Raw genomic sequence first — 21878 nt, 5'->3', positions numbered from 1 at the left:
TTTTGTTTGTTATGGAAAAGGAGGAGTGTTATGTGTGACCCTCCCATGTGTATTGCCCTTTTAAGATGTGGGTCCCTCCGAACATGTATTTCACTTTTAAGATGGGCCACCGCTGCAGGCACGTGTAACAGAATGGATGCAGACTCCAAAGTGGAACATAGAAAGAAAAGAAGACAAAGAGAACCACAAAAGATGAAATGCAAAGATGGACCAGTAATACTGTACATATGAATATCAAGCAAATGGAATTCTTGCAGAACAAATGACATTCAAATAGAAGATTAAAATGGAGGACGATAGAGGAGTCCTTGGGAGCATTAACTGCATCAGATCGCACAGGAGGGGAAAAAAGGCAGCACAAAAGAGATCATTAGAGCACAGACAACATCTGGCAGTGAGGTTGATCCAACATCGAGTAACTGAAGTTACTCCTGCACAAAGTGAGGGTGACCAAGACTGGACAGCCACGCCACCCAACTGTTCCAGGCTAAAAGGTCATGCTCAAGTGAAACAACCAGTAACAGACAGACCAGAGAGCTGAAACGGTCTGTGTCCATCCCTGTGCGCAGCAGTAACAGCAAGATGGAACAAACCAGTCACTCGGCTCAGATCCCTCAAACCACAACTCTAGTCTGCCGTCCACATGAAGCACCGCAACAGAAACAGAGCAACAGAAACAGAGCAACAGCAACACAGCCATAAAAGGGAAACAATCCTCCAGATGGACGAAAAAGCATCATGGGGTCCTCAGAGATAGACCAGCTAGTCGCAGTATTAGGAAAGCTCAGGGCATAAGTGCATGCAACTCGAGCAGAGACCAATGCCTTGAGGAGGGAGCTAGTGATTAACAGAGACCGCACAGAGGAGTTAGCCCGACGACTCACACAGACACAAGCTGGCCAAGGCCGGTTACCAGGATCAGGACCATCTGCATCACAGGCGCTCCAACCGGCACCCATTCAGACGCTAGCACCCACCTCAGTCCGGTTATCCCCACCAGAGCGCTTCACAGGAGACCCACACAAGTATGCAATATTCATGAACCAGTGGCGGCTCCATTTTCTTTGTAGGCCAGGTGCCTTCCCTGACGAACAAATGAAAGTGGTCTTTGTGTTGTCGTACTTGGAGGTACACGTGGCTACCTGGTAGATTCCGTTAGTTAACAGGGATGATGCAATTTTACGCAATTTCCCAGGGTTTCTACGAGAATTGGAAAAGCTCTTTGCCCGCAAGACACAAGGACACACGCTTGATAGCGAATTACTATCCCTGCGATAAGGGTTCACAGGACCTCCTGGCCTATATCGCCACTTTCAACAGGTTGGTGGCGCAGTCAGAGTGGCCGGAAGAGAAACAAACCATGCTCTTTTACAGAGGGAGCTCAAGAACGTCTTGGCTTAGGTGGTCAACCCACCTGGCAGTTGTCGTGAATACATAGACTTGGTTGTTGAGCTGGATCACCAGTTGCAAGAGCGTAAGACAGACCATTCGCGCTCTGATACGCGACCAATGTATATCCGCCCCAGAGACAACACCCACACCATCCGGAGTGTCCACCGGAGCCTATGCAAATGGGCAGCGTCAAGGGACCTCGGACCAGGGAGGAAAGAGACCAACGCAGACAACAACAGTTATGCCTGTATTGTGGAAAGCCCGGCCACTTCCTAAGAGACTGCATGGTTAAACCACCTAGGAGGACAGTAGGGGCAGTAGATACCACCACAGCCAATACCAAACCCTTAGAAAACTGTGCAGCCAGACAAGAATAGAGGCCGGCTTGTCGAGCAAGGGGAAGGCATCCACAGTCTCGCATCTCGCTGGACCCGTAGTTCTCATTTGTTCCCAACAGCCATAGTTGATGCATGCACTCGAAGCATATGTGGATTGTGGGGCTGTGGGCAATTACATGGACTACACAATGGCTCATAGAAGAACAAGTTACTTTCTTACCTGGTAACGTTCTTTCGATGGGATGGTCCGACGACGTATTCCATATCTATGACATGTAATCACCACAGCTGTGCTGCTTCGGAAACTTTTCCGGCGTCTGCGTCCTGCGTCGATGACGTCGATGCGCCGACGTCGAGGACCTCCTCCGACGTCCGACGTCATCCGATGTGATAAGTAGGACGCACGACGCCCGTAGCCTCAGTTGTAGTTTTTTCCCCCCAGAACGTGTGACATAAGTCAACTGCCAGTCAGACACAAAGCCTTGCTGAACGTAAGCTGCAATCGCAAAAGAAATTCTGCAGCGGGGAAGGCAGGGCGGGAGCGATATGGAATACGTCGTCGGACCATCCCATCAAAAGAACGTTACCAGGTAAGAAAGTAACTTGTTCTTCGAGGGGATTGGGTCCTCCGACGTATTCCATATCTATGACAGACTCCCAAAGCAGTACCAAAACAAGGAGGAGGGAAAGAATTTAGAAGCAAAATTTTAGAATAGCCAATCAAATAGCCGAGCAAAGGACCGCCTTGCCAAAGGCCAGATCCTGCCCTCTGATGGAATCGAGGGAATAATGCCGTACAAATGTATGTACTGAAGCCCAGGTGGCTGCATCACAGATGTTGCGAATAGGAACACCCCTCTGCAGGGCAGTAGATGCAGCCACACCCCTGGTAGAATGGGCCCGCAAGCCAGCCGGTGGGTCCTTACCCGCCAAGCGGTAACACTCCGAGATGGCCAAAATAATCCAGCGGGACAAAGTCTGTTTCGTCACAGCTTGCCCCAAACGCTTTCCAGCGTAACCAATAAAGAGTTGATCGTCCACTCTGACCCGGGACATGCGTGAAACATAAAAGCTTAAAGCTCTCCTAGGATCAAGCCTATGGAGCCTCTCCTCTTCCTTACCAGGATGCGGAGGAGGATAGAATGCCGGAAGAACAACCTTCTGGGCTAAATGAAATTCCGTCACTACCTTCGGAAGAAAAGAAGGACGAACTCGAAGGACAACCCTGTCCTTGTGAAAAACAGTGAAGGGTGGCTTAACTGAAAGTGCCTGTAACTCACTCACTCTGCGAGCGGAAGTAACCGCAACTAAAAACACAGTTTTCAGAGTTAGCAGCCTCAAAGGGCAAGAATGTAAAGGCTCAAACGGAGCACCCATAAGAAACCTAAGAACAAGGTTTAAATCCCAACCGGGCACCAGGAAAGGTGACGGAGGGAACACATTAGTGAGCCCTTTCAGAAACTGTGAAATTAAAGGGATTTTAAAGTAAGAACACTCTTCAGACGAGCGCTTAAAGATGGACAGCGCCGCCAGGTAACCTTTAATGGTACCGACTTGCAAGCCCCTGTGGGCCAGAGAAAGCAAAAAGGACAGAACCATGGGGATGTCACATGCAAAAGGATCCACATTCCGAACTCTGCACCAGTCGCAGAACTTACGCCAACGGCAACGGTACAGAGACTTCGTTGCTGGCCTACGGGCCGAAAGCAACACCTCCATCACGTCTTCAGGGAGGTCCCAATCCATATACCTCAACCTTTCAGAAGCCAAGCGTGAAGGTTGAGGGATCCGACCTCTGGATGGAGAACCTGACCCCCCTCCCGTGAGAGCAGATCGTCTCGGTAGGGAAGACGACGTGGAGGGCAGATGGACAAGTCGAGAAGGTCCGGGTACCACGTCCTCCAAGCCCACGCCGGAGCAATGAGGATCATCCGGGAACCGAACTTCCGTAACCTCCGCAGCACTTGCGGGATGACGGGGACTGGAGGAAACGCGTACAGCAGCGGGAATGACCACTCCACCACGAACGCGTCTCCCAAGGCTCCTTTCGGAGGAAATTCCCACGAGCAAAACCTTTCGCACTTCCGGTTGACACTGGAGGCGAAGAGATCCACTTGAGGGGTCCCCCAAAGGGCGAAGATCTCCAAGAGAATCTCCTGAGCCAACTCCCACTCGTGAGAGATCGCGCTCTGCCTGCTCAGAGCGTCCGCCGTCATGTTTTCGTCTCCGGCCAGATGAACTGCCGAGATCGAAACTTCCTGCTGGATGGCCCAGAACCCGAGCTGCATCGCCTCCCTGCACAGAGGAAGTGACCCTACCCCCCCTTTTTGTTGAGGTAGTGCATGGCCACTGTGTTGTCCGTCAGGATCAGGACATTCTTTCCTCTCACAGTCGGCAGAAAAGCCTTCAGGGCTAGCCTGATGGCCCTCAGCTCCAACAGATAGATATGGAGTCTGGACTCCGACAGAGACCAACGACCGCTGACTGTCAGCCCGTTGGCATGAGCTCCCCATTCCGTGAGGGATGCATCCGTCACGATTGTCACCTCCAGCCAGGGAAGCCAAAATGGAGCCCCCTTCATCAAGTTGCCTTCGACGGCCCACCACAGAAGGTCCTGGGCGACCGAGGGCGGCACCTGGACCGGGTCCGACATCCTGCCGGAGGACTGCGACCATTGCGTCTTGAGTGCCCACTGCAAAGATCTCATTCGCAGGCGAGTCTCTGGCACCAGAAGAATGCAGGATGCCATGAGGCCGAGCAACCTCAAGAACTCGAACGCTGGGAGCGTCTGGGCCTGCTGAAACTTGTGCACCATCTGCTGAATGTGAAGAGCCCTCACCTGGGGAGGAAAACACTGCCCCAGGGAAGTGTCGAGCACTGCTCCGATGTACTGGAGCCTCTGTGTTGGCGTCAAATGGGACTTCTTTAAATTGAGGGAGAAGCCCAGCCTGTGAAGGGAGTGGCAGGTGACGGACAGATGATCCAGGACTTGCTCGGGAGAGCTCCCCCTGATCAACCAATCGTCCAGGTAGGGGTAGACGTGAATCCCCCCTTGCCTGAGATGCGCTGCCACCACCACCATGAGCTTGGTGAAAACCCTCGGGGCGGAGGTCAATCCGAACGGCAGGACCCGAAACTGAAAGTGCGAGTCGCCAACCGCGAATCTCAGGTACTTCTTGTGCTTGGGATGGATCGGCACATGGAAGTAAGCATCCTTGAGGTCGAGTGACACCAACCAGTCCTGAAGCTGAAGGGCCTGGAGGACTTGAGAGAGAGTAACCAACTTGAACTTGTCCTTCCTGAGGAGTTTGTTCAAACCGCGCAAGTCCATGATGGGTCTCAATCCCCCGTCTTTCTTGGAAATCAAAAAATAAGGGGAATACCATCCCTTGTTCCTCTCCGCTACAGGCACCAGTTCTATAGCGCCCTTCTCCAGCAGGGCTTGAATTTCCTGCGCAAGGAGCGGATCCGGACACTTCAAAGAGAGGTTCCCCGGTGGATTGTCGCGAGGCCTGTGCCGAAAGGGAAGACAGTAGCCGTGGGTTATGATCTCCAGAACCCACACATCCGAAGTAATGGCTTGCCACTCTACAAGTAGCTGCGCCAGCCTTCCCCCAACCGGCGAACCATGGGACCTGGCCTCATGACTGAGTAGGAGCGGCTGCGGCGTTACCTGAGGGCAAAGAGGCAACTGCCCGAGCGGCCTTGGCACCACGGGTACCCTGTCGTCCACCTCTGGTACCCCTGCGTTGGCCTCTTTGACTGCCAGCTCCTCTCGCTTTACTGAAGGACGAGTAATAGCGAAAGGAACCACCCCTCCACTGCTGTCCCCTAGGACGAAAAGGCGGATGTTGGCGAACTGCAGCGCCCAACGACTTCGCTGCAGCTTTTGAGGTCTGCAACCTCTCAAGGCTCTCGTCAGCCTTGCTGCCAAAAAGATGTTCACCGTCAAAGGGCATGTTGAGGAGCCGGGACTGCACATCAGGAGCAAACCCCGACTTCCGCAACCACGCAAACCTGCGTATCACGGTGCTCGCCGCCATGGACCTACTGACGCATTCAGCCAAGTCCAGACCCGACTGAACGGACTCACACATGGCATCCTTACCATCCTGGACCATAGCAAGGAAACCATCCCGTTCATCCCCTTCGGGAATATGTTCAGCCGCTAACGCAACACAGTTCCACAGAGTGTGCGTGAAACGTGACAAGGCACAAATGGAGTTGGCCGCCTGAAGCGCCATACCACCAGAAGAAAACACTTTCTTCGCCCAGCCATCAAAACGTTTGTCGTCCCTATCAGGAGGGATGGTAGGGTACGACGCCTGCTTTGCCGGGGCCGTGGCCGCCTGCACCACCAAACTTTCCGGAGTGGGGTGCCTGGTCAAGTAGCAGTGGTCGCTACTGGCTGGACGGTATTTACCCGACAAGGATCTGCCCACCGCCGGGAGACTCTCCGGAGCAGTCCAAGCCGCCGCCACCCTTCTCTGTAAAGCCATATGGAACGGCAGTACCGGGTCAGTTGGGGGACCAACATCAAGGATGTCCGTCAGATCATCCTGCACAAACTCCCCTGGGGGAGCAGACCATCCCAGATACTCAGACACCCTAGCCATAAGGCGCCGGTACGAGGAATCGGCATGGGAGCCAGGCTCTGGCCTACAAAATTCCACCTCCGGAGAGGTGTCCAGTCCACTGGCATCATGCAGTGACTGCCTCAAATCGTCAAACTGACTATGGCCCGAGACAATGTCATCTGGCACCTGACTAGGAACCAGGCCATCAGAATCCTCATCCGCCTCTGAAATATATTCCAGGTGGCGAAAAGGCACCCGAGAGTGCTTGCTCTTAACCAGAGCCTTCCTAGGGGGTACACCCGTGACACGGGGCACCTCCGACACGAAAGGCGTCGATGGCGTCGAGCGAATCGGCGCCGATGTCGAGAAAACCGGCAACGGGCCGAGGGGCCGAGAGGATCGGCGTCGACGTCGAGGAAATCGGCATCGACGTCAGATGCAGCGCCTCCAGTATCGGCGGCGTCGACACAGCCCTCGAAGCCGTAGCCCCGAGCGTGTCCCTCGACGACCTGATCGTCGACGGCTTCGACGACTTCCTCGAAGCCGGAGCCTCGAGAAAGCCTGTCGACGCCCTCGACGCCTCAGACGTCGATGTCTTCCTCCAAGACTTCACAGGAGCACACGGTCTCGAACGCGTTGAGGACCGGGACCTGGAACGGGTACGGCGAGAACGAGCCTCCTTGTCCGAACGGGACCGCTCCCGTGACTCGTGCCGACCACTCTTGCGAGCGGTGTCTCTCGACCTCTCACGGCCGACCCCACTCGGGGGCGCGGACGGCTGAGTACCCTGCGACTCAAGAATCGCCAACATTTTCTTCCCGAAGGAAGCCCATTCCTCCGGCGTCGCACGGCTGGTGGGGTAACCGACGTGCCGTGCAGAATCCTCGGAAGAGGACCTGGAAGGCGACCGGTGACGGCGCTTCCGAGAATGCCTCGAAGAGGCTGAGGAGTGGCGAGACCCACTCCTAGAAGAAGACCGACGAGACTTCCGACGATGACGCGGAGAGTCACCCCTCGAATCATCCGTCGAAAGCCCCGCCGACTTCGACTTCTGGGGCTTGGACATCCGACCTACCGACAACTTCTTCTTACGTTCGCGTAAGGCTTTGGACGTGAGTGACTGGCAGTCGATACAGTCATCGGTGTCGTGGGCCTCCCCGAGGCACCAGAGGCAGGCGTCGTGCGAGTCAGTCACCGACATCCTGGACCCACACTCGCCGCACTTCTTAAAGCCCGGACGCGGGGTTGAAGACGAAGTGGAAGACATCGCCGAAGGAAATTCACAAACGAACAGGTTCGAAGAACCAGAAAGAACAGAACTCCAAAGAGTCGAGGCTTAGAACCGAGAAACACGAAGCAACACGTTCGCGGAAAAAACGGAACTGAGGCTACGGGCGTCGTGCGTCCTACTTATCACATCGGATGACGTCGGACGTCGGAGGAGGTCCTCGACGTCGGCGCATCGACGTCATCGACGCAGGACGCAGACGCCGGAAAAGTTTCCGAAGCAGCACAGCTGTGGTGATTACATGTCATAGATATGGAATATGTCGGAGGACCCAATCCCCTCGAATTGGGGTTTTGTTATGACAGAAGGCTACTGCAGACAATGTAGTGGCTGTAGACATCACACAGTTGACCTCCGGGCCAGTGACCCAGTGTACAGAAGAAGTTATGCTCCTCTGCCAGGATGGGCATCTAGAACATATCGTGTTTGACCTGATCAATGCCCCACCGTTTCAGCTCATTCTAGGCATACCCTGGCTCCAATCTCACAACCCAGGTATTGACTGGTGAGCTAAGACACTAACCTTCTCTCCTGACTGTGTGAACACCTGCTGTAACACACCCTCAGAGGGTATGCAGTCCCTGTCTGCAGTGCCATCAAGGCATCCAGAAGTCGTGTTGGGCATCGTGGGAACATTACCACCTGAATATGAGGATTACCAAGACGTATTTTAGAAAGAACAAGCTAACACCCTGCGTCCACAACAGCACTACGGCTGCCAGATTGATCTCATGCCAGGGACACAAATACCTTGCAGTCACATTTACGCCCTGACAGAACAAGAAAACAAACATCTCCATACCTATCTAGACCAGTACCTGGCAAACGGGTTCATACGACCATCAAAATCACCAGCAGCCTCTGCCCTTTACTTTATTCCAAAGAAGGAGGGAGACTTGAGAACCTGTATAGACTACAGAGCATTAAACCAAATCACAGTGAAGAACCGATACCCCCTTCCTTTGATACCAGTGCTCCTGGACCAGATGAAAGACGCTAACATTTATACAAAACTGGACCTGAGAGGGGCATACCATCTCGTACGGGTCAAAGCCGGTGACGAATGGTGGACTGCTTGCCACACCAAGTTTACGAGTAAGCGGTCATGTTGTTCGGTTAGGAACAAGTTACTTACCTGTAACTGTTGGTCTCCAGCATGGGTCTGGCATGGATTCACATGCTCATGAATATTCCCCGTCGTCAGGCTGGGAATCCTCGGTAAAGAAAAAACCAGTATCAGTTTCGTTTCTGATCTGTCTTTCGTAGTAGTAACCAATCACTGATCTCTGCGTCATACTGACCACAGCCAATGATTGCCCTCTACCTAAGCCCCGCCTCTGGCAGCCATCTTCAGATTTGGTAGCACGTGAAGTGGCAGTATGACCAAGTGAAAAGCCGCAGAGGGGTATGCGGGAGGGTTCGCATGTGAATCCATGCCAGACCCATGCTGGAGAACAACAGTTACAGGTATGTAACTTGTTCCTTCTCCAGCATGGGGTCTGGCATGGATTCACATGCTCATGAATAAAGAATACATAGCAGTACACACATGCACAACCACGGGAGGTGGCAAAGGCTCAACATTAAGCATTACATCAAACTCAACATTAAGCACATCTTTTCTCCTCACCAGGCTCACCTTAGGCGAACAGGTTGCGCAGCACTGCTTGGCCGACCCTGGACTCCTCCCTGGAATCCCGATCGATGAGTAGAATTTCGTGAAGGTGTGCGTCGACCTCCACGTAGCAGCCCTGCAGATGTCCAGCAAGGGCACACCAGATAGGAACGCCGTGGTAGCTGCGATCGCTCTGGTGGAATGGGCTCTCGGACGGCCAGGCAGCGGTCGGTTTGCCAACCAATGACAGTACATGATACAGCCAAAGAGCCATCTGGAAATGGAAGCCTTCGAGAGAGCCTTCCCCTGATTGACAGGTTCACAAAGAGTTGTGACGTCTTCCGAAAACACTTCGTGCGGTCCACGTAGAACTTCAGCGCTCTAGCCACATCCAGCGAGTGCAAAGTCCTTTCAGCCGGCGACGAAGGCGACGGGAAGAAAACAGGCAACACCAAGGATTCGTTGAGGTGGAAGTCCGACGGCACCTTGGGCATGAAGGAGGGGCGCGTCCTGAGCACTACCCTCGTGTCGTGAAAAGTCAAGTACGGGGCCTTGCAGGAAAGGGCCTGGATCTCTCCCACCCGTCGTGCGGAGGTGATGGCCACAAGAAATGCTGTTTTCCACGACAAGAACTTCAACGGAGCCGAGTGCAGAGGTTCGAACGGAGGTCCCATGAGCTTGGTCAGCACCACGTTGAGCTCCCACGCCGGGGCCGGAGCCTTCACCGGCGGGAACGATCTGAACAGTCCCTTCATGAACTCTTTCACCAGACGATGAGACCACAAAGACGTCCGCCCCGTGGTTCTGGTGTATCGGGAGATCGCAGCAAGATGAATCTTGATGGACGCATGCGCCAGTCCAGCTTTGGCCAGCGTCAGTAGGTACGGCAGTACTTGGGGAGCCGTAATCCGTAGAGGGTTAATCTTCTGTGCGTGGCACCAGACAGAGAACCTCTTCCATTTGTGTCCGTAGCATTTAAGAGTTGAGGATGCCCTGGCCTTTGCAAGAACCTCTCTGCAGTCGGCCGGTATGTCGTATCCTCCAAACTCTAACGCTGCAGGAGCCAGGCCTGCAAGTTCAGCGACTTCGGGTCGTGATGGAGGATGGCGCCTCCTTCCCTGGAGAGAATATCCGCGTCCACTGGCAGCTTGATTGACGGGGACGCTGACAAGTCCAGAAGGTCCGGGAACCATATCTGCCTCGGCCACACAGGTGCGACGAGGATCATCCTGCACCGTGACCTCTTGAGCTGGTTGATGAGCCGGATCAGCAATGGCAATGGAGGGAACGCGTATAGAAACAGGCCCTCCCAGGGGAACGAGAAAGCATCGCCCATGCTCCTCGGCTGGGGAAACCTGCTGGCGAACCTCCGGCACTTGGAGTTCGTCGCCGTCGCGAACAGATCGATCTGGGGTGTGCCCCACCGTCGGAAGAGGCGGTCCACTAGATCCTGTCGTAGTTCCCACTCGTGGCACGAGCGCAGCTCCCTGCTGAGTGAGTCGGCGATGGCGTTTTTTATCCCTGCCAGATGAAATGGCACCAGAAACATCCCTTGGGTGACGGCCCAATGCCACAGATCCTGCGCCTCCCTGGACAGGGCTGGGGACCTGGTTCCGCCCTGTTTCCTGATGTAGAACATGGTGGTGGTGTTGTCGGTGAAGATCCTCACCACCTTGCCCTTGAGGGACGGAAGGAAGGACCTCAGGGCCCATAACACTGCACGGAGCTCCAGGACGTTGATATGGAGGGACTTCTCCGTCGGGAGCCAAAGGCCTCTCGCATGCAGATTTTCGGTGTGCGCTCCCCACCCTTCCAGGGAGGCATCCGTGGTCACTGTCTCCTGGTGGCTGGGGGTCTGGAAGTCCATGCCCGCCGTCAGATGTGTGCGGGTGCCCCACCACCAGATCGCTCGTCGGAAACTCTCGTCGAGTGTGATCCTCTCCTCGAAGCTGCCTGTCGTCTGGATCCAGCGCGCGTCCAGGAACTCCTGCAACGGGCGCATCCGGAGCCTGCACAGGGGGATGAGGTAAATGCAAGAAGACATCATTCCGAGGAGGGCCTTGATGGACCTCACTCAGGCCGTGTCCGCAACCAGCATCCGCTGCACCTTGCCCAAAATGGCCCTCGTCCTTTCCTCCGACGGAGAGGCCAGAAGCGACACTGTGTCGAGCTTCGCTCCCAGAAACAGTGCGTCTTGCGCGAGCACCAGGTGGGACTTGGCGTAGTTTATGGAGAATCCCATGTCCGTGAGAAGTTGGACGGTCCTTGCCGTGTCCTCCACAGCGAGCTCCTTCGTCTTCGCTCGGATGAGCCAGTCGTCCAGTTAGGGGTAGACGTGGATCCCCTCTCGGCGCAGCTGCGCCGCCACCAGTGCGAGGCACTTGGTGAACACCCTGGGTGCCGACCTCAGTCCGAAGGGAAGGGCTCTGAACTGATAGTGACGCCCTTGGACCACGAACCTGAGAAACTTTCGGTGTCCCTTTAGGATGGGAATATGGAAGTAGGCATCCTCCAAATCCAACGACGACAGGAAATCGCCCTCCTCCAGCTGACCCAGGACGTGTTGGAGGGTGACCATCCGGAACTTCTGTGCCTTGATGAATTTGTTCAGTCGTCGTAGGTCCAGGATGGGACGCCATCCTCCCGTCTTCTTCTTCACGAGGAATTATCTTGAGTAAACTCCGGAGCCCCGAAGCCTCTTTGGGACGAGCTCGATGGCGCCCTTCTTGAGCATCGCCTTTACCTCCAAGAGAAGTTGAGGGACGTGGTGTTCTTTCCTGGACACTGGGGGGACGCGCAGGTACCTCTTTAGAAACACGAGCGTGTGACCCTGGGCTAGGGCGTCCAGCACCCAACGGTCGGTGGAGATGGACTCCCACACGCTGACGAAGCTCGCCAGCCGGCCTCCCACCGAGGTGCTTTGGTGGGGGCCCGACCCCACGGCCGGTTCAGTCCTGCTTCGACGAGGCTTTGCCGCCTTGACCTCCTTGGCGACGACGGCGGGGTCCGCCTGACTTGCCTCGTCCCCTGTAAGCTTCCTGCGACGACGAACGGGCCGCTTGACGGTAGGTGGAAAATCCGCCGCCGGAACCTTTGGAGGTATCCTGTTTGCCTCCGCCGCTCCGAAAGGGCGGCCGCCGTTGCTGGAGAACCCCAAGAGCCCGGGCCGTCTCCGTGTCTGCCTTGATGGCTTGAAGGGAATCGTCCACTGTTTTCCCAAACAGGTTGTTTTCGTCGAACGGCATGTCCAAGACTCTGGTCTGCACGTCCTGACGGAAGTCAGTAGCCTTGAGCCATCCACACCGCCTAAGGCACACGCCGGTGCCCAACTGGCGAAATCCAGTGTCAGCGATGTCCGTCGCAATTGTAATGGCGTGGTCCGACGCCACCTCTCCTTCCTGCAAGATCTCTAGGGCATCCGCCCTCGTGTCGTCCGGTAGGAAGTCTAGCAGGGGGGCCAGTTTGTACCACAACTCCCTGTCGTAGCGGGCTACGATAGCCAAGGCGTTGGCCGCCTTAATCGTCGTCGCTGCAGACGAGATGACCCTGCGTCCCATCGTATCCAATTTCTTTCCCTCGCCGTCCGGCGGGGAGGTCGACGTAGAGGCCGCGCCCTCCCCCCCCGCTTTCTTCCTGGCCGCCGCAGAGACGACCGAGTCGACAGGCACAAGGGGCCGCGTCCGGGACCCGGTACTTCTTCTCGTACCGATCCCTTCTAGCCGGCGTCGTGGATTGGTTCTTGAGGAGGGCGAGGCCCTCATCCCAAATATCGTCCAGTAGAGGCACGGAGAGGACCGTCTTCCTCTTGGCCTCGCGCCGTTGATAAAGGAAACCTTCCTTCTTCTTCTCTTCCGGGCAGAGCTGGAAAAGCTCGGATGCCCTGGCGATCATGGAGTGAAACGATCCAATCTCGTCGGGCGGGGAAGCCCGGGTGGGAGGTGACGACGGCAGATCCTCGTCGTCCGTACCTGTCGCGGCCGTGTCAGTCCCCGTATCATCCCCACGAGTCGTGGACGGGGAGGAGGGCTGAACAGGGCGCGATGGCTGAAAAGGAGGTGGAGGATGAATCCTTCTTCTCTTAGGGGGAGGGCTCCCAGAAGGGCCTGCCTCCGGGTCCCCCGTCGGGAGCGGTTCCTCCGCTGGTGGTAACGGCAGTCTCGTCCTTATCTCCGAGCATAAGGACTGTATAGCCAACAAAATGGCCGCCGAGTTGTCTTGCGGCACTGGTTGAGGGGAGTCCGACGGGCGGTCAGGGGCCCGGTCGGCACCCTCGACGTTATCGTCGTCTCCTACGTCGGGGTCCCTCCCGATGGGCTGGTCTTCTTCCACGCCAACGCCGTGGCTTAAGACTTCGATCAGCTCTTCCTCAGAGGTTGAGGCCGAATCCACGATGACCTCCTGCCCCCCCTTTTTCTTCTCCGTCGGAGGTTTCACGGGGGTCCTGTCGATGGGCATAAAAGAGGACTCCCTCCGCGGTGGCAGGGAGACTCTGAGCCCCGAGGTCGCCACCACTGGTGTAGCCTCCACAGGCTGAGCCAGGGCCGCCGCGACTGTCTCGATAGAGGCCTTTGCCGGATGGATTAAGGCTTTCACCACCTTAGGTGCGCTCACCGCCTTCTCCTTGGGGGGAGGGTCACTGCCTCGCTCTCCCTCCGATGGGGCCTTCGAGCTCGACCGGGGCCTCTCCAGGAGCTTCGCCGGGTGCTCGGCCTTCCTCTTACCTGAACCAGAACGTTGGCTCATGGTTGATGGTGCCGCGGAGGATGCGCCCTGCCTGGTGCCCGTAGAGCCCGACCGTTCGGCACTCCCAGTGCCAGCGGACTCGCGGTGCTTGGCCTTGTGTTGGACCCCCGTCGCCGGGGCGTCCTCAAAGGTCTTAGATGACCGCTCGGATTTCTTCTTCTTCTTCTCGCCTGACAGGCTCTTTCCTTCCAGCCAGTTGGCGAGACGTTGATGGCGGTCCTTCATGGTCCGCTCCGACATATTGCCGCAAAACGCACAGTCCTTCTCCACGTGCGTCTTGTCCTCATGTAGGCAGAAAAACAAAAGGAGTGTTCGTCCTCCTTAAAGACATTCTGAAGCTGGCAACCAGGGCAGACCCTGAACAGCTTTCCGGGCGTCGAGCTTCCCTTCTCCTGTGCCATGTCCGAGATGGGCCTGAGAAACTTCTGGAGTCCTCCAAAAGCGTGGCTCGACGAAATCTTCACCCTTGAGGGGCGTAGACGAATCCGACACGGGTCCCCGTTGAACGGATGAAGAAACAGTGGAGCTTAAGGCTCTTTTGACCGAAAAATCGAAGTTTTTAAGAAAACAAAACGTGAAAAAATAGCACTAACGCTCGAGAGCAATATCACGAGGATCCCAACACTTGAACGTGCGGTAAAAATCTGAAGATGGCTGCCAGAGGCGGGGCTTATGTAGAGGGCAGTCATTGGCTGTGGTCAGTATGACGCAGAGATCAGTGATTGGTTACTACTACGAAAGACAGATCAGAAACGAAACTGATACTGGTTTTTTCTTTACCGAGGATTCCCAGCCTGACGACGGGGAATATTCATGAGCATGTGAATCCATGCCAGACCCCATGCTGGAGAAATGTAATGCTCCTGCTGCATTCCAGTACTTCATGAATGACGTGTTGTGGGAGCTTCTAGATGTCTATGCGATTGTTTACACAGACGATATCTTGATCTATTCATCTTCACACGTCAGAGCTGTTCTATAAAAATGTCAAACTCACACAAGGAAGAGAGTATTGACGCTCTCCCCCGAACCACAGAAGCCGACTAGATTCGACCCCCTCCCCACTGTGGTTGGCACGGGCGCCTGATGTCAAAACTACAGGTAACCACATGGCAGCCAATGGGGGAGCAGGGATTAGGAAGAGGTTGTGGATAGGATGGGGGAAGTTGGGAAAACCAGAAAAAGGATAAGGGAAAACACAGTTGGATAGGTAAGGGGATGTGTTGGGAAAAATAAATTTGCATAACAAACCCATCAACAGTCTTGTAACCCTGCACCTACCTGCCACATACTAAGCTGATAACCTCCTGTACCCAAGACTCTCTGCAGTATTATATCTCTCCATCCCAGAGGGAGCATATGGTGAATAACCAGACATATAACATGAAACAAATGAGCATGAAACATGGACCACACTTAGCAAGACGGTATGAAACACACAGGGATTCTTTACCATATGAATGTAGAAACACATAGCCGCAAGGGCAAGCAAAACATGACATGATAATAAATCAGCTTGTTAGCCCATAACATACATAGCCTTATAGTGTCCTGAGCGGAACTGACACGGGTTATCTAAGCACACGTGTCTTCAGAAACTCAAAATATTACACCGCTTCCTACAGCAGACCCATAGCCCCTTGCTCGTCTTTTCCTGACCCAGGACAGGTGAGGTGTAAACAAACAAACATTTCCCCCTTAGGAGATTTTGTTGTAGCAGTTCAAAAGAAAACGTCAGAATTCCAACCATATCATCATAATGCTGTACAAATAAATGAGCATGCCACTTAGCTTTCTGTCCGGGAGCCCCACCGGACTACCCGGACTGGAAGAAGTTGAACGTTAAGAAGGGAAAGCCTCCAGTCACCATCACGCCGTGCCACCCATTTCATTCCTTAGCTGACCAGACCTTCAGCGTTCTGCTTTCCTTCCGTGGATTTCCTCCGATGCCATAACTGCCCGTAGTGAATCTGAATAATCTGCACATGGCACGGGCGGATGACGTGCTAATAAACACTCTGTAATTACACACAGCTGCTGCACTGCACATGCAGCAAACTACACAACTCACAAGTCCTGCTGGGCAATGAAGTTTCTTTCCCCATTCCAGTTTCCTTAGCAGTTCACTCACTGTCAGCATCCTTGTCTGCCCCAGACCTTAATCCTGACAGTCCCTCCTCTCCCAGGGCCCTTCCCAGGACCTGGTTTCTAAGGGTGTCGCAAATGAAATTGTCGCACCAATTTTGGAGCATGCACAGCACCTGCCGGTTCCCATTAGCAGTCTTCAGGACCATAACCGGACCATTGAATGAGATACCAATAACCGGACCATGTAATGAGATACCATAACCCTTGTTGCTTTCTTTTGGAATCCACGATCCATTTCACCTCGTATTCCACTTGGCCTTATTTCAGAATCGCTGGTGGTCGTTGCGTAATCATCCCAGGAGCTGCAGGTTTCAGCAAAGACACATGGAACACTGGATGTATCTTTAAAGTCTTTGGCAACCGCAATTTCATAGTCATAGAGGACACGCACTGTATGATCTCATAAGGCCCAATGGATCGGTGGGCAAACTTGCGAGGGCCCACCAGAGGAAGATTTCGAGTAGACAACCATAGCCTATCTCCTTACCTTGTACTTGGGAGCTACCTGACGTTTCTTGTGAGCCTGTGCTTTATACGCATACTTAGCCTTTTCCAAATTCAATAATTCCTTCTGTCTGATATCTAGAAACAAGTGCTTGCGCTCCTGAAGAACAGGAATCTGTTCCACCTCAGGCAATCTTTTGAGTATCATGTTTTGCTCATGCCCGTACAAACATTCACTGGGTACCATGCCCAGTGGCGCATGCTCTGTGTTATTATATGTGAATTCCGCCAACCACAAGGCTCTCACCCAAGATTCCATACCGTCCCCCAAATAACATTGCAGATATTGTTCTAATGTTTGGTTGACTCTTTCCATCTGTCCATCAGTCTGAAGGAGATAATTCGTCGACAGAGCACAGTTCATTCTCAACATCCGGCAGCAGGCATGCCAAAATTTAGAGGTGAATTGTGACCCTCTATCAGAAAAAATACTCCTAGGGAGCCCATGCAGCCTGACAATATGTTGTAAAAACAACTCTGCCAATTGACCTGCCCCAGCAATTCCTACACACGGAATAAAGTGAGCCTGTTTAGACAGGTAATCAACTACCACCCAAATAGGACGTGCTGTTTGTCTGGTGGGAGGTCCGTAATGAATTCCATGGAAATGTGTGTCCATGACCTCTCAGGGGTAGGCAAAGGCTGCAACAATGCCATCTTTTTTGTGTGGGCCGCCTTGTTGCAAACACAGTTTTCAGACTGCTGAATATAGGTAACAATGGGCCTCATTCCGAGATTGGAGGTAGTCATGGCGCTAGTTGCACCATGACTGCCTCCAATAACGGGACCGAGTCCGGTGTGGTGCAATGGGGACTTTTTGGAGATTTTGTTGTAGCAGTTCAAAAGAAAATGTTGGAATTCTGACCATATTATCATAATTCTGCACAAATAAACTAGCGTGCCACTTAGCTTTCAGTCCATGAGACCCACGGGACTACCCGGACTGGAAGAAGTCGAGGGTTAAGAAGGAAAAGTCTCCAATCACCGCCGTGCCGCTGGTTCATTCTTTGGCTGACCAGACCTCCGGCGTTCTGCTTTCCTTTCATGGATCTCCTCCGATGCCGTAACCGCCCATGCTGAATCTGAATAATCCGTACCTGGCAGGGGCAGCCGGCGTGCTAATAAACACTCTGTAATTACACACTGCTGCTGCACTGTGTGTGTAGCAAACTACAAAACTCACAAGTCCTGCTGGGAAATGAAGTTTCTTTCCCCCATTCCAGTTTCCTTAACAGTTCCCTCGCTGCCAGCGTCCTCGTCTGCCCCAGCCCTTAATCCAGACACAAAGCTGAGTCAACACAAGCTCCATGCGAAACTTGTGAAGTGTTCCTTCCATGTTACTGAAGTGGTGTTTCTGGGCTTCATCTTGACACCGCAAGGAGTCTGAATGGACATTTGCAAAGTGGAAGCAATCCTTCAGTGGCCGTCGCCCACTTCTGTCAAAACCGTACAGAGCTTCTTAGGGTTTGCCAATTTTTATCGGCAGCTCATACCTGACTTCTCAGATATAGTGCATCCCATCACGTCATTACTTTGAAAAATCAAGAGTTTTTCCTGGACCCCTGATGCGGAACAGCCATTTAAAATCCTCAAGAAACGATTCTATATGCCTATTCTACAACACCCAAAACCCGAACTCTCATTTGTCGTGGAAATTGATGCCTCGAACGTAGCCATGGGGGCCGTTCTATCCCAGCAAAATCTGGTCACACAACAACTCCACCGAGTGGCGTTTTGGTCCAAGAAGTTCACACCTGCAGAACGTATTTATGCTATCACAGACAAAGAATTACTAGCCATCAAGGCCGCCTTCACGGAATGGCGGCACTACCTCTTGGGGGTAAATCCAGATCATCGAAAACCTGCAATACCTCAGATCAGCCAAGGTACAATCTACTCGACAACTAATGTGGGCTCGGTTTTTCACCGGATATGACTTTGTGGTAACTTACCTACCTGGAGTACGCAACGGGAAGGCCGATCCCATGTTCCAAATAGTTTGCAGTGAAGAAGAAAGTGATGCCTATGCATTTCCTAACCCTGTGGCAATAGTCCCAGAACACAAGTTACTGGAAGCCGTAAATATTGCACCTCCCGTTTTGGAATCTTTACAAGAGGTGATTAAACAATCCATGTCATCAGAGGAGCGGCAAGCATGGGTCGCTCAGGATCCGTTGCGAGAGGACAGAGAGTGTCTACCTTACTACGGCAACCGGTTACACCTACTTGAAACAGCCATGAAGGTGCGCATAATGCAAAATTACCACGCCTTGATGGAAGGTCATCCCGGAATCACTAAGACCCTAGCAAATGTCCACCAACACTATTGGTGGCCCACCTGGCGTAAAGACGTGAAAAACTATGTTCAAACCTGTGACATATGTGCTCAACATTTTTGAGAAAGTGTGCTGATCTGAGGCTTGTATTGAACAAAGAGAAGACCAAATAAATGGTCTTCAGATATAGTTGGTTAGGAAGGTCAAATTGGTCATAGACGTAGAAGGAACCAAAATCGAGCAGTCACCAGTTATGACTACCTTAGGATTAAGTTTTCTGAAAACGGGCTATGGACCAACCAAGTAGTAAAGTCGACCGTTACACTGGAGAAGTACAGTGGGGGCATTAGACAGTTTTACCATACCAGTGGAGCATTTACTCCAGCGTTATCAGTCTCAGGCACTTGTCTCTGCCTCATATGGAACTGCAATATGGGGAAGCTCCAACATCCAGCCGTTGAGCATTGTCGAAAATACATTTTTGAAACTTGTATTGATGTTGACTATGAGTACCGCCGGAGCCAGTCTACAAATGGAGTGTGATCTTCAACATGTCAAGGATTTTATTATGCTGAAGGCATTGTTATACTGGGCAAGATTGTGTTCCTCCCCGGGACTGGCATGTTATAGAGAGGCATTGAAGCATATGCTGTCCCTGGAGGGGTCAAGGTCACACGCTTGGTTGAAACACGTTAAAACATGGTTGATGAGGTTGAACCTAGGCACCTTTGGTTAAACCGGAGGTCATGGCTAGGGAGGCTAAGGGGGTCATCAAACAGGTAAGTGTTGAGTTCTACAGGCACTCCATGGTGGAAGCCTGTGAAAAACTCTCTACCAGGACAAGAGACCTCAGAAACAAGGCCGATTTTGGCTTTGAAGCTTATTTGGACATTTTGAACCCATGCCTCGCGCTAGGACTCTGTATTGAACTCCGTATTAATACCTTGAAATTGGGCTTGTTCACCAAGGTTTGGCAAGGGGACCTTGGGGCCGCTTGCCCAATATGTGGAGTAATCACCTATTCTCTGCTTTTTGTAAGGGTATGATGATGTCAGAGTGAAATATCCAGTCCCGTTGTGCAAGCAGGTCGGCATCTGGCAGGTTGAGTTGGCCATGGCCTTGTGCCGAGACAGCAGCAATTTAGCTGTGGCTTTTGCTGTTACTAGGCATGTACATAGCACGCGGCTGAGGAGATGCAGAAGGATTAGTGCTACGGCCCTTATTACTGGATGACTTGCTTTGATGTAGTAAAGGGCTTGTAGATTAGGAGTTCAGGCCATATAATTGTACTGTACTGTAATGAACTTTAACCTTCATTTATTAAGACATATTAGGTTCCAACTGTCTGTTATGTTAAGATGGTTGAGGAGGCGTAAAAGAATAGTGCTCTGGCCTTCATTGCTGGCTGATTTGCCCCGATGCTGTAATGCACTTGTAGACTAGGTGGTGAGATTATATAATTGCACTGTATTGCACTGCACCTTAATCCTTGCAAGTCATGAAATATGTGTTGGGGCATAAGCAACTATATAAACTGGAAGGATATCACCGTTATGCGCCGCCTTTGTTTTGCTCTTTACTAAATAGAAGTTTTATGATACTGACCTAGGTTTTAAATGCTTTCGGCTCCTGTATGCTACGTATTAATGTGTTGTGTTTCTATTAAACTGTCATGTCTCAGCATTGCACTCTAATGTATTACATACATTGCGGTTGTAAATGTAGGATTTAAGTTGTGCTTATAGACTGCATTGGCTTCTATTTAATTGTACGTATCTACAAATCTTTATGGTTGTGTGCCGAAATAAAGCAATTTTGAAGACGCTAAGCGGATGTACCGCTCATATTGTTCACTTGCATCAGACAATTGAATAGAGAGGTGCTTCTATAGTCCATGCAGAAGCAGGGGATTTGCCCACCGGGTTCCAGCCTTTATGCTAAGGGGGATTTCCCAGCGGGAGACCCTATAAATAGCTGCAAACCCATGCCCTTGCTGATGTCAGGCCGGAGGCTATGCCAAGCGGTGTAAGCTCTAAGCTGCACCTTACGGGCATGTTAGATTGAAATGCAATGGCTTTTAGCTTGATAGAATAGTGTGCAACAATTCTGCTCCTTTGGTATCTTGATGCAGTGATTGTGTGCTTTGCATTGAAGATTGTAATAGATATATATTGAAATGCAATGATTGCTTTATTGATTTAAGCTTCTGGACTATTTTGAAGACCACAGAACTGCGCCAGACAATATCGCTTACGTGATAGAATCGGGTTGTGTACCTATACACAGTATTGCTCCAGACAATATTGCTTACGTGATAGAATCGGGTTGTGTACCTATACACAGTATTGCTCCAGACAATATTGCTTACGTGATAGAATCGGGTTGTTTACCTATACACAGTATTGCTCCAGACAATATTGCTTACGTGATAGAATCGGGTTGTGTACTGTGAGAAACCTGAAGGTGTCTCTCTAGCTAGCCCCCAGGGATCTGTCATCCAGATGGCCAGGTGTTAGGCAGAAACCTGTGCAGTTCCCTTAGGGAGCACTGCAAAAGATTTAGGACTACAGGTGTTAGCAGTAAACCCACTTGGTAGCACTCTGTACCACCCAGATTTACCTGGTAGCTGTGGCTGAGCAGTCAGACTTCCCTCAAGAAGAGTTAGGCAGTATGTAACACAATAGGTACCCAGACACAATAGTACAAGCAAACACTGACCAGAGCTTTGGTATCAAAGTATATAATTATTTATTTAAAAACACACAGATTGAAACACTCCAGCACTATTATTGTAAAACACTCTAAACAGTTATTAATGAAAACCCCCAACCCTTATTCCTTATTTAGACAAGTCTTAGTTAACACCACTTATTTTCAGACAGAGGTGAGTGCTTAACTATAGATGGCACTCTAATAAGTATTTGAGAAAGGGAGGGAAAAAGACAGAATATGTAAAGGTACACCACTCTAGGATTTAGGAACACTTTTAGCAAGGCA

The 21878-nt window shown here is 52.2% G+C and overlaps 1 protein-coding gene across 1 annotated transcript in view; it reads right to left on the bottom strand.

Moving 5' to 3' along the window:
* The window catches only part of LOC138487580 (zinc finger protein 501-like), a 32860-nt gene extending 16107 nt beyond the window's left edge, over window positions 1–16753 (bottom strand). Inside the window, exons 1-2 of the mRNA XM_069614053.1 lie at window positions 16589–16753; window positions 16085–16235 (exon numbers count right to left, since the gene is read on the bottom strand). Of these exons, the coding sequence (XP_069470154.1) occupies window positions 16085–16235; window positions 16589–16753 (316 nt within the window). The remainder of the gene's footprint in view (window positions 1–16084; window positions 16236–16588) is intronic.
* Window positions 16754–21878: the final 5125 nt, after the last annotated feature.

This window comes from Ambystoma mexicanum, chromosome 9 (assembly GCF_040938575.1).
Source record: "Ambystoma mexicanum isolate Mex_15411 chromosome 9, UKY_AmexF1_1, whole genome shotgun sequence".
Lineage (NCBI taxonomy): Eukaryota > Metazoa > Chordata > Amphibia > Caudata > Ambystomatidae > Ambystoma > Ambystoma mexicanum.
Note: the sequence above shows the minus strand (reverse complement) of the source record. Positions and strands in the feature narration are given on the sequence as shown.